This window comes from Vigna radiata, chromosome 11 (assembly GCF_000741045.1).
Source record: "Vigna radiata var. radiata cultivar VC1973A chromosome 11, Vradiata_ver6, whole genome shotgun sequence".
Classification (NCBI taxonomy): Eukaryota; Viridiplantae; Streptophyta; class Magnoliopsida; order Fabales; family Fabaceae; genus Vigna; species Vigna radiata.
The window spans coordinates 1,587,663-1,599,396 of record NC_028361.1 but is presented as its reverse complement, the minus strand read 5'-3'; the positions used below and the strand labels follow the sequence as shown (position 1 = coordinate 1,599,396).

The 11,734-nt window shown below is 34.5% G+C and overlaps 1 protein-coding gene across 2 annotated transcripts; it reads right to left on the bottom strand.

Annotated features, from left to right (window-relative positions):
* Nucleotides 1-325: 325 nt before the first annotated feature.
* Nucleotides 326-11,074, bottom strand: LOC106777613 (protein SPA1-RELATED 2). Of its 2 annotated transcripts, XM_014665265.2 has the most exons (8): nucleotides 10,858-11,073; nucleotides 8,693-10,523; nucleotides 8,112-8,269; nucleotides 6,120-6,957; nucleotides 4,648-4,794; nucleotides 2,042-2,359; nucleotides 1,670-1,729; nucleotides 326-1,319 (listed from the first exon to the last, which is right to left on the bottom strand). In XM_014665265.2, the coding sequence occupies exons 2-8, from the start codon at nucleotides 10,427-10,429 to the stop codon at nucleotides 1,128-1,130; spliced, it is 3,450 nt and encodes a 1,149-aa protein (XP_014520751.1). In that variant the 5' UTR covers nucleotides 10,430-10,523; nucleotides 10,858-11,073; the 3' UTR covers nucleotides 326-1,127. The 2 variants fall into 2 exon arrangements, with proteins under 2 accessions (XP_014520751.1, XP_022631451.1); XM_022775730.1 differs by lacking the exon at nucleotides 1,670-1,729 and having other exon boundaries at nucleotides 10,858-11,074.
* Nucleotides 11,075-11,734: the final 660 nt, after the last annotated feature.

The following is an 11,734-nucleotide window of genomic DNA, read 5'->3' as shown; positions in this document are numbered from 1 at the left end:
ATAAACGAACACATTTTGTTTAATTTAAAACTTAATAAGTGTAAAAATATTAATATAGATATATGTTCCACTGTTCTCTACCCATTTGACAATAGAAAGCTTTTATTGCAAGTGTATATCACTGAACAAATGATAAAGTGAAATATACTTGGACTTTACCACGGGGATGTATAGCATACACAATCCTTGGAGATGAAGCGTAGCCTAGAGAGAGATAGAGAGAGAGAAAGAAAAAAAGATAGAAAGAAACAGACAGATAAAGAAAGAGAGAGAAAGAAAGATAGAAAGACAAAAAGGAATAAAGGAAGAGAGAAAGAAAAGGATCTGTATAAACCTGAAGTTATATGCTTTCCATTCATGTTAAGAGATTGATTCATCACATGATAAACAATCACTTTTCCTATAAACCGTACAGTTGTTAGTCCTTCATAAATAAAAAATAATCTGAAAAGGACCGCAATTGAATTTACAATGGCACAGATAACCTTTGCATAGATACATGATTACATTCTTGAGCTAAGAACCAACTTGGCACAAACGCTTTCAACTCTAAAATCTTAAGCCCAATTTAGATCATTCTATCAATAAGAAATAGAGATTCGAATCAAACTTCTACTAAAAGTTAAAATTAAATTACGCACATCAGTTTTAAAAATATTAAATGAGGAAATTTTAAAAGAACCGATGTACATAAATTGATTTTAACTCATACGAGAAATTTGATTCGTTTTCTTCTCCAATTAATGTTTGTTGAGAAGTTTCTTTAAATTGGACCTAATTAGTATCGTATTCAATCTGCTTCTCGGATTCACCCCAGCGATATTTGAGTATAACAAGCCTTTTCTACATATGACAATGTGAAATTCCGGTTTGGAGTCCGAGTTGCACGTGATGATGAATCCAACTACCACAAAAGATGAGGATTTAGATTGCAGAACTATTTCTCCATTCAATTATGGCCGAGTTGAAGCCCTTCTACTTCAAATTATAAAGCCATAGCTCAAGATGTCAAAAGAATTTTTATACGCTCCCAACATGTTCATGGGATAGGGCCGAGTGCCTGAGTGACAAGGACACTCCAGGAACTCGCAAAACTGTAAGAAAGTCAGCCATGGGGAGCCTTTCCTTCAAACCATCTGTAACACTTTCACACATCCACTTGAATTGGCTGCAATAAGCATGTCGGAATTCCCTCTCCAGCACACACTTGAAACAAACTGTCCATTGTCATCCTCTGTGTCTTTACCAGAAATGGGATCAATGGACCCAAATTTGTGGGAAGTGATTGGCATGGGAAGCGATCTATAGTAGGAATAAACCTGCAAAAAAACACAATTGTGATGCCTGCACACACACATAACTTTCTTCTAGATAATAACAAATTCAGTCCCATTCGGTTTTCTATATTAGCCCTTAAATAAATTACGAATACAATAAATTACACTGACATTGTAAAATTTCTTGAGGACACAATTCTTTAGTTTTTGTTTTGCCATTATAGAAGCATCTCTTATAAGAAAACACGTTATAATATTTTTCAAACATCTAAAAGAGTTCGTGTAATATATACTGTTTTTCAAACAATTAAGGAAGATTAGTGTGGGGGTAAAAAAGGAGGGTATCATGAGAAGTTGGATGAAATCTCAAGGAGAGTGAAGGGGTTATATACCTCATTTGTTTCTGAACCACATGCTATATATCCATCAGCCACTGACAGACCCACAAAATTCTGTCAAGAAGGGGGTAGAAGATTTCAGCTAACCAATCAGGTAAACATAAACATGGGCCAGTTTAATGACAAAAACATATCTAATTCCTGACATGCAGGTATAGTAGTTGAATAGTCACCAGCACTGAACAAATCATTTTGGTCAAAACCAATCTGGATCTCATAATTGATTTTGATATTCAGATCACATCAACCATAATCTAAGGCTCCATTTAATCCCCCAAAAAGTAAAATTTTCAAAGGAATTTGAAAGAGTAACAAACAGGCTTTAAAGACACTTCATACGAAGTGCTATTAAATTTAAAACCAAACCTTTTCGTTGGTGTGTCCTGACAGGGTTAGGCTGCAAGCATTAGTGGATGCACCCACAGGAGAGGTTTTATTGAGATCCCAGATCTTCAATGTATTATCAGTAGAGGCAGAAACAAGTGTTTCAGAGTCCAAGAATTTGACATAGCTCACGGCCTTACGATGGCCAGCCAATATACACCAGGGACTTCTAAGATTGCGAAGATCATAGCAATATGTTGAGTAATCCGCAGATCCAAAGGCCAGCAAATGGGAGGAATGAGCAGAGAATTGAACACAGCAGACATTAGCAACATTCCTGATTGTGCCTAAACAGTTCCTCTGGAAAAAAGTTATATTGCATTAGCTCTCGATAAATTAATGGGAAGAAATTATAGTTCACTCTTTTACAGCATCCTGTACTTTTGGAAAGACAATGTGAAGCAAAATCTATCCATTACGGGCTACAGGTCTCAACTGCCACACTATTTATTTTGAAAAATAAAGATAGAAGTGTTTAATACTATTTTAGTCCCAAAAAAATACCATCTCCTAATAAGGGCCACATATTACTATATATGTTGCTTTGATACTTCAACTTGTTTCATGTATGGATACTTCAATACGTATCTAAGAAATATCCAAACCCATGAAGAACAAATACTTTTATGATGATAATGATTTACAATTTTTTTTTTTATTTTGACAATGTCCAAGAAATATAATTTTAATTTAAGTCTGCACAATTGCAATTATACGTTATCATGTTTTAATAATTTTATACATTTTTAATCACGCATATGTCAAGACGAACATCCTCTATTTTTCAAATAAGCATATCATACCGCATACGCCTTGTACTGTATCATATTCGTGCATTACCATCGATGAGGAACCAAAAAGAAATTATCATATCTAGTGTCTAAAATCTAACATGGCCTTATATGTAGCGACTAAAATTAAAATTGTATTTAAAACAAGATAAAACAATTTAACAGAAACCTTTGTCCATACAATTGGTTAGGCCAAAAAGATATTCTTAGATTCATCTTCTTGATACGAATACAGAAGGCTCATTTGGTGATCAAGGATTTTATGTCAGGTTGAGGAAATCTTGGACCCAAACCAAGGGTATCAAATCAATATTCAGATGAAAAAAATGGTCAAGCTAAGTTTTATAATAATCAAATAATAGGCTTTGAAGACAACTGGAAATAATTTCAAATATATCATATAGCCAATGCATGGAGTTCAATGTAACAATTTAAAATTAAATAAACCATAAAACAAAATTAGTTATATCTGAGCCTGTGAAAGTCTCTATTTTGAAAGAATGAAAACAAAGAAATGAAACAGAAAATAGAGTCCGTGCATTGAATGAATAAGTCACAAATATCATAGAGGAATGGTAAAATAGGATAACTGATTAGGAATTAGTTGTTAGTTTGGTTAGTTGGTTGGGGGCCTTTATAAGAAGGAGGGAGGTCTTGTGTGAGGGGGAGCTTTTGGTTAATTCATTTGTATAGACAGGACCTCTGTATCCTGTGGAGGGAGAGTCCTCCCTTGTGAGTGTGGGATGTGTACATTGTAGTCTTGATTACAGAAGTAATATACAAACGTTTTCTTTCATCTGTGTGTGAGTGAGAGCTGTGGGAAGTGATAGATTGATTACTTGACTGAAGAAATCTATCAAATTAATGATAGGATATAATATGATAAGATATAATGGGTGCAGGACGGAAGGAAACAAATTAGGAATTAGTTGTTAGTTGGGGGGCCTTTATAATGAGGGAAGTCTTGTGTGAAGGGGAGCTTTTGATATTCTTTATATAGACAGGAGGTTGTTCCTGTGGAAGGAAGGTGTTTCCTTGAGTGTTTGGTGTTGTACATCTTTATTCTTTGATTACAAGAATAATATACAATTTTGTTGTCCAGTTTGTTGTGCGTGTGAGTGCTTAATGCGAGTGAGATAGATTCCTATACTAAAGAAATCGATCAATAACTTCGTATGTACTCTTTCAAATCCTTTTCATTTAACCATTTAAGTTTATATGACTTTACAACTTTTTTCACGAGAATTGGTAAATGAAAAGTATAAAAGAAGAAATAATGAATTGCTAAATTGTACAATTCTTACTAAACATTGATGAAACGAAATTGCACCAACTCATTCATAGAACATGGGATTCAAAGTCATTTGAGATTTATCTTATGATATGAATAGACAGCTAGCCGAATTGCACTGAATCATACAATTCTAATAACATTGATTCAAACTTTGTGAAAAGGTTCGGCTCAGGTCAGATTTGAAAATTTTCGAAATCTATTACCCAACCAATTGCTAGGAGTTTATCTATTTTCAAACCAAATCAACTAATGAACCCAACCCCAGCTGAAATTTTTTAACAAAGGTCAACCAATTCATGATCAACCCAAATGAACAGTGACTATCAAAAGTTACAATATTCATGTTATGTTTTAGGTCATAAATACAAGTAAAGCTCAAAAAGAAACAACGTTCTAGTTTGCTTCTTCGTTACCATTTGAAGTCAAGCAAAATCTGCGCATGCACATGCTTACATGCATATGCACTGTGTATGTGTGTGTTTGCAAATAAAAAGGGGGTTTACCTCACTGATGCTCCATAGCTTGACAGTGCAATCATCACTTCCACTGGCAAATTTCGTGGGGCATACTACAGAGAAGTCAACAGACCACGCCCTTTTCTCATGTTCAGTGAATTGAGAAAATTCTTGACCCGTACTTGCATCCCATAACTGAAAATGCATCAAATAACAAAATGCCATGACTAACGCAGGAAGTCAAAGTATGACAGCTGTCAAAAAAATGGTAACACTCTCTCAACCGCCACCCCAACCCTAAAATAACTCATTTCCCAATGATAATGGGTCCAGCTGTTTACAATCAAGTGAATGGATGCCATACTATATTTAAGTAAATAATGATGCCTCTATTGTAATGCTAAACCATATGCTATGTACAACCACGTACTTCGAAAAAGTGGGTACGTTCCTCCTAATGAGTATGATTCAGGAAGTGTTGGAACAGTAGCACAAAGTCACGGCAAAAAATAACATTATTTGAGAACATCATAGAAGAAAAGATCCAAAATAGCCATCAAGAAAACTATTTATTCTTTCATCTTTTTTTAAAATCCACAAATGCAAAATCGTAGTACCTACGGTTTTGCTAGTGCAATACTGGAAACTTTATGAGGATAAAGGTATCAGTATGTCCATAACCACACATGTTTTTACCTTCAAATTATAACTTTCTATGAATTCATAGTATTTAATAATAAAACAAAAGTATCCCAAGTATTCTAAATTCCTCTATCCATGACTATGTATTATAAATATTCATCTCTAGATTCTAATTCCACAAGGTAAACTTTTAGGAGTTATGAAACCAGATTGCTTGGATAAAGACATCCCTAGAAACTTCAGATTTAAAATATACTGTATATGCAACTTCAAAAGTCAGGGAAGCAGCTAAAATAAAATCAAGGCATTAACATGTAACTAATTAAATAGATAGAGATATAATAAGAAATGGTTCATTCGTCTTTACCTAACAGCTTATGCTCTAAGGACAATTAGTTAATGACATTGCATTAGAGTCTATATGACAAAGTGGTCTAGAGTTTGATCCTTGTCCAATTTTTTTTAATAAAATGTGAATTTCAGCAGAAAGTAGGTGAGCTTGTGCATTATCTATGATTTAAGCCCAAAGGACTCTGGATAAGTGGGTTCGTTAGAGATATAAATGTTATATAAAATCATTCATTATTGTTCTGTTACTAGTGTAAACTTTAGGTTTGAGTCATGTCATGACAAAACTAACTAAAAACATAGACGTTAGAACCCAAACACGACCATCAATCTTGAGAAAATAACTATCTATTTAGGGGAAGAGTTTTAACCTGAATAATCTAGGGAAAAAGTGTGTAAACCTTTTAAGGCAGAGCATTTCAGTTTGAACCAGAAAAGCATCAATTACATAGGAGTAATGGATGAATACAGCAAAGAACATCTTCCAATAATCAAATAATGGTTCAAACAGAGTCTTCTCTAAAACATACCTTCACTATGCCGTCATAATCTGTAGATGCAAGATAGTTTTTAATATAGTTATTCCAGCAAACACAGCTGAGTTTTGATCTGTTTGACATCTCAACCACAGGATAATGGATATCAACAGAGTCATTGCAAAGTGCACTAAACTCAAAAATTTTTATTTTCTTAGATATCCCAGCCGAGGCAAAGTAATCTGCATCCCGATCAAAGCTTAAAGAGCAAATGACATTTGCAGGATTGTTAAAATCAGCATTTCTTAGTACACCACGCACTTCAAATCTGGAATACCGTGCATACTTGCACAAACCATCAAAGAATGTCCCTAAAGTATCTCTCCTTTTAGGTTGTTCCTCACTTTTTTGGGCCACGTTCCAGTTCTCACGATTTCTTAGTACATCTTTATCAGGGTGAGTTGAGGCATCTGTTTCAGAAAGCTGAAGTTTGGATCTCATGGAAAAATAAGCACTTTCAAGATGGCATATATTTCTCATCAATCTCACTTCATTTGAATTAGAGTTTGGGGATATTGAGGGCAGCATTTCTAAACTTGAAGATTCCTTCTTAAGAGGCATAATCTCTTTCTGACAAGAGTAATCATTCTGCAAGCCAGAGGAAACCAAGGAATTTCTCGAGTCGTGCCTCCTCTCCACCTCTCCTATATCTGATTCCAAGCACTTGATTTCCTCTGCCAGTTTGAAAGCATTGTTCTGCTTCTGCTCTTTTAGCAAAACAAGGAAATGTAATAACAATTCCGATTCTGCATCCTCTTGGTCAATACTTGATGACAATTCCTCACTAAAGAACTCTTGCAATCCATTAATCAATTCAGACTGAAGAATTTCCCTGTTATGCAATAGAAGTTAATAAGTTATAACTTTAGAAAATCATATCAATAGAGTATAACTGGGGTTTGAAGTCCATAATTTAAGAACTAACAGCATAGTTAACTAAAACAATAATAAATATATATTCAAGGACAGAAAGAGAAGAATATCAAATTTTAAAATTCTCTGAATAATTTTGATGAATAGAAAACTAGTAACTCATAAAGGCAACATTCACTGAATATTGCAGAGGACACAAATTAATAGTGGAACACTAAAATGTATCTAAAACCCAGAAAAAGAAAACGACTCTAAAAAAAATTATTCCATAGCTCGCAGAGCTTAGGACACAAACCAGATGCCAAAAATTCCTTCCATATTCTGATTCCCTTACCCAAGTTCCCTCCCAAATAAATCAGAAGTTCCTCTCTCCCTCTTTCACTTCACGTATATGCCTTCTACAAAAACATGTTCCTCTTCCTCCGGTAAATTTTCCAAATGCTTCTGTTTGACTAAAATGATCAAAAGATTAGACCATTTATTCCCCTTCACCTTGGTACATTCAATGCAACCTCCTATGTTTCAAATTTCAAAGCAGATGCAATTTAGAATCAAACATGTTTATTAAGTTTGCAATTGAAGGGATAGAGATGAAATCTCAGAACAAATATTTCAAGTCTGTCTATAATAACTTCAGAGACACTTTTTTATAAATAATATGGAAAAAAATGTGGCTGCCATTATCTAGTTATATGGGAATTATATTTTTACTATTGACTTATAAAGTAAGTTCCTTCACGGCTATCATCTAGTTAGTTAGCTCAAACATTTAGTCAATGAGGCCTATGGCACCAACATGATGTTGGAGAACATAGTACAACATCCAAATTAACCTGCCGGTAGGGGGGAGGAGATTTGAACAAAGGTCTTATGATGAGTGATAACACAAATAATCACATGAGATATAATGCATGAGCCTAATAATGGAAAATGTTATGCATATGCTTATACCTCCTGGAACAACAACATAAACGGAATGGCATGTTTTGTGAAATGGAAAAAGCAATGGAAAAAAAGTGAGATACGTACATCAGATGTTTGTGAAATCCTTTTTTCATATGATAATTTCATTAAATTTGACATTAACAATGATAGACAATATTTCAATACTACCTTGTTGTTGGACGTGATGACGGTTCTGGATGCAGCAGCCAAAGACAAAAGCCAGCTTCCTTAGGGTTTTCTGATAGGAAAATTGGAGGAAGAATCCTATGTCGAAGATCAGACATTGCTGCAATATGCGTTCTTTCAGACTCAAAATGACCAAGTAACTGAAAAATTGACCCAAGTAAAATCAGCTGCTGAACGTACTATGCATCAAATTGCTTCCAATTATACCAATAACTTAATTTTAGTGACCGGAAAGAATTTCACAAAAACTCCCGCACTAGTTTTTATTCAGCCTGAAATGAGGCAACCACTTTGCTAAGAAATAATGACCTTTAGTATCTGGGTTTGGACCTTGCTAAGAAGATATCAATTAAGTGGAAAAAAAAGGAGAGAAAAACCAATAAGTTTCCAAATCAATACTAATGCAAGAAACCATGTTGAGCTAATGTATACAGACAAAAGCTTATTTCAGTGTGTACTTCACAAGTACATACATAGAAACATGTTTCAATTTGAGGAATAAACATTATAAAAGAATGCATGAAAATTGCATCATGTACGGAAGCATCATGAACTTGACACACCTCAAAAAGGAGGACACCAAGACAGTATATATTTGATGATGTTGTGTAACCTCCCTCGGGACTTGTGTACCATTTATTTTCAAATTTTTCACAAGAAGTCAATGGAATTTGACCGGCATTAGATACATGAGGAATGCTAGACATTCTTCCAATGTTATATTTAGAAAATTGGGTATCTTCCTCATATTCATTGTAAATATCCTGTGATCCGCTATGAAGTTTCCTATCACTTGCAGTTTCAAGACCCAAGTCACCACCAGTAACCCTCAAATTCTCATTAAGCCTTTGCTTCTTTGACCCCATTTCATGAGAGGAAGATGTTACTTGCTCTGACTGCCTTTTTCTAATAACAGAACTATCTACGTGGACAACTTCAGAATTTATAACACCATCCACCATTCGTTTTTGAACAGGCAAACCAAGGTACATGACTTGGTTTGATGGCGACAATTTAATATTAGATGGACATAGGTTATGCAATGCAACTCCCTGAGAGTGAGAGTTGTCCACCAAATCCACAATCTTCCTAAATATATTCAAACTTTCCACTTTGCTAGTTTTGTGGTGCCCATGTTTCAGCCATTCTCTCAAAGTCACACCATTACATTCAGACTTGCCAGATCTAGCCATAGCACCAAAATAAGAAGAAAACTTTGTGGTTTTCGAACCATAGCCCACAGATTGATTAGAGTTCAAGTGAGTAACAATACCAGTCTTCGTCTGTTTCTGATCAGTACCGGTGTTATTCTTCATCTGATTCTGATCTGTGCCAATGCTAGTCTTCGTCTGGTTCTGATCTGTGCCAACGCCAATCTTTATCTGATTCTGATCTATGCTAATGCTGGTCCTAGTTTGATTCTGATCAGTGTCAATGCTGCTCCTCATCTGATTCTTCTCGGTGCCAATGCTTCTCCTCATCTGATTCTGCTCTGTGCCAATGCTGGTTCTCATCTGATTCTGCTCTATGCCAATGCTGGTCCTCATCTGATTCTGTTCAGTGCCAATGTTAGTCTTCATCCGGTTTTGCTCTCTGGACTGAGCACAGAAGGCATCATACGACGGACCTCTATAGACAATACCCTTACCCTTCAGTGTATTTTTTATGAAAAACTCCGCAAATCCTGATTGGGATATAATTTTTGTCCGTATTCCTTGACGAACATCACCTGCACCCTCTTTATTTTCAGCAGCTGCCAAGTGCTCCATGACATTGCTCTGGCCATCGCTGAGAGATTTTCTAGCCAGTATCTCCGGGAAAGATGAGGATCCGATATCCTCCCGAGCACTGGATGTGGCCTGGACACTATTTCTAGTTCCGATATCACTTAGTGAATTTACAATTCCGGAATTACTTGCAACCTGATAAAAATTCTGCCTATGGTTCTGCCAAGCATACATTTGCCCTCGGTTGTTTGATGTACCAATATCCAAGCTTGAGCCATTGTAACTTTTTACTGTTAATTCTTCAACCATAGCATCACCGTCATCCATAAAAAGGCTTACACCAGGATGCTGTGATGTATCTGCGTGGTCAATACCTTCAACTATACTTTTACCATGTAGAACGCCATCATATTCCCGAGGTGGTAACTGCGAGTAGTCATGCTTAACAGGAATACGGGCTTCTTGAGATTGTAAGATTTTTCGGCATTCCGTGTGTGGTGAATCTTTGTTCTGGCGCTGTGAATCCTCAGCAACCACCAATTGGGTTGCCTCATCGACCAATTCTTCATCCATGATGTAGTTTTAAGTTCAACAATCACATATCCACAGTAGAAAATTTATCCATTAAAACATAAACAAAAACTGCTCATAAGCAACATCGACCAATCTGCCAAATAAATTTAAAAAAACGCGTTATTAAAACAGGTATTAATTACCAATAAGAGTTACCATTAGAATAGAATAAGAACAAAATACATGCTATGAAATTTGCAGATTCGGAAAGTGAAATTCAAAAAAATAAAGAGAACAATGAACATGATTATAACCTCGTAGGTGAATCTCATTTCAATTACAGATAATAAATAAATTAAACATACCAAAAACGATGAAGGTGAAAAAGATAAGCATGTAAATAATGGAATTAAATTGAGGAGCAGAAAAAAGCGCGAGAAAGGAAAAGTTGGGTGGAAGCTAGGGGAGTGGCAGAGAAGAGGACTTACAGAAAAGCGATTCTGTGGTTGGAGGTAAAGTCGGTGGTACCAAACTATAGAGGGAAAGAAGAAGGAAATAAAGGCAGAAGTTCTCTTCTGACAAAAAGACCCAGTAGTATTGGCTAATAGCAATAGAATCATGAAGAATGAATGAACAAGTGAATTCAAGATAACGGTGCACGGCTTCATTATTGAATCCGAACCAAGTCACCCGACCCGACTAACTGTTCATCTTTCGAGTCTCCCATTCCCATTGTTATTAAATAAAATAATTATTACTATTTCGGTTTTATTTTTCCTTGGTTTCGCTTTGTTTTTTGTTTTAATTTCGTTTCAATTTTTGAAAAAAAATCTCAATTTGAGGACGTTAATGGCACGAAATATGTGACTTTTTAATTTTAATTTTATTTTATTTTTAATAATTTCTTTTATCACGTCTAAATTTATTAGTTGGACACATAAAAGTATAGTTGTAGTTAGATAATGTTGTTTCTAAGTGTATTAAGAATTTAATTTAGTTTTAATTTTTTTAAAGTAAAACAATATTATTTCTCTTAAATTTATTATTATATAAATATTATTATGATATTTTTTATTAAGAATTATTTTTTACAATCATATTATTATATATCATTAACTCATATATATATATATATATATATATATATATATATATTAATTTTAATATAAATATTAATATAGTATTTATATAAATAATAAATTTTTTCTTAATTAAAAGAAAGGTTAAATATGTTTTTAGTCTCTAGGGCGATTTTGGTTTTGGTCCTCTTTCAAACTAAGAGGTACAATTTAGTCCTTCAGAAAACTCTGGTTTTAATCTTTTTTTTACCAAATTTTTTAACTGTTTCAAACGCGTTTATCAGTT

Coding starts and splice junctions, on each gene's coding strand:
- LOC106777613 (XM_014665265.2), bottom strand. CDS start 10,429: ATGGATGAAGAATTGGTCGATGAGGCAACCCAATTGGTGGTTGCTGAG. Junction 1,730..2,041: donor CAGGACACACCAACGAAAAG/GTTTGGTTTTAA, acceptor CCTTCTTGACAG/AATTTTGTGGGTCTGTCAGT. Junction 1,320..1,669: donor GTGGTTCAGAAACAAATGAG/GTATATAACCCC, acceptor GTTTTTTTGCAG/GTTTATTCCTACTATAGATC.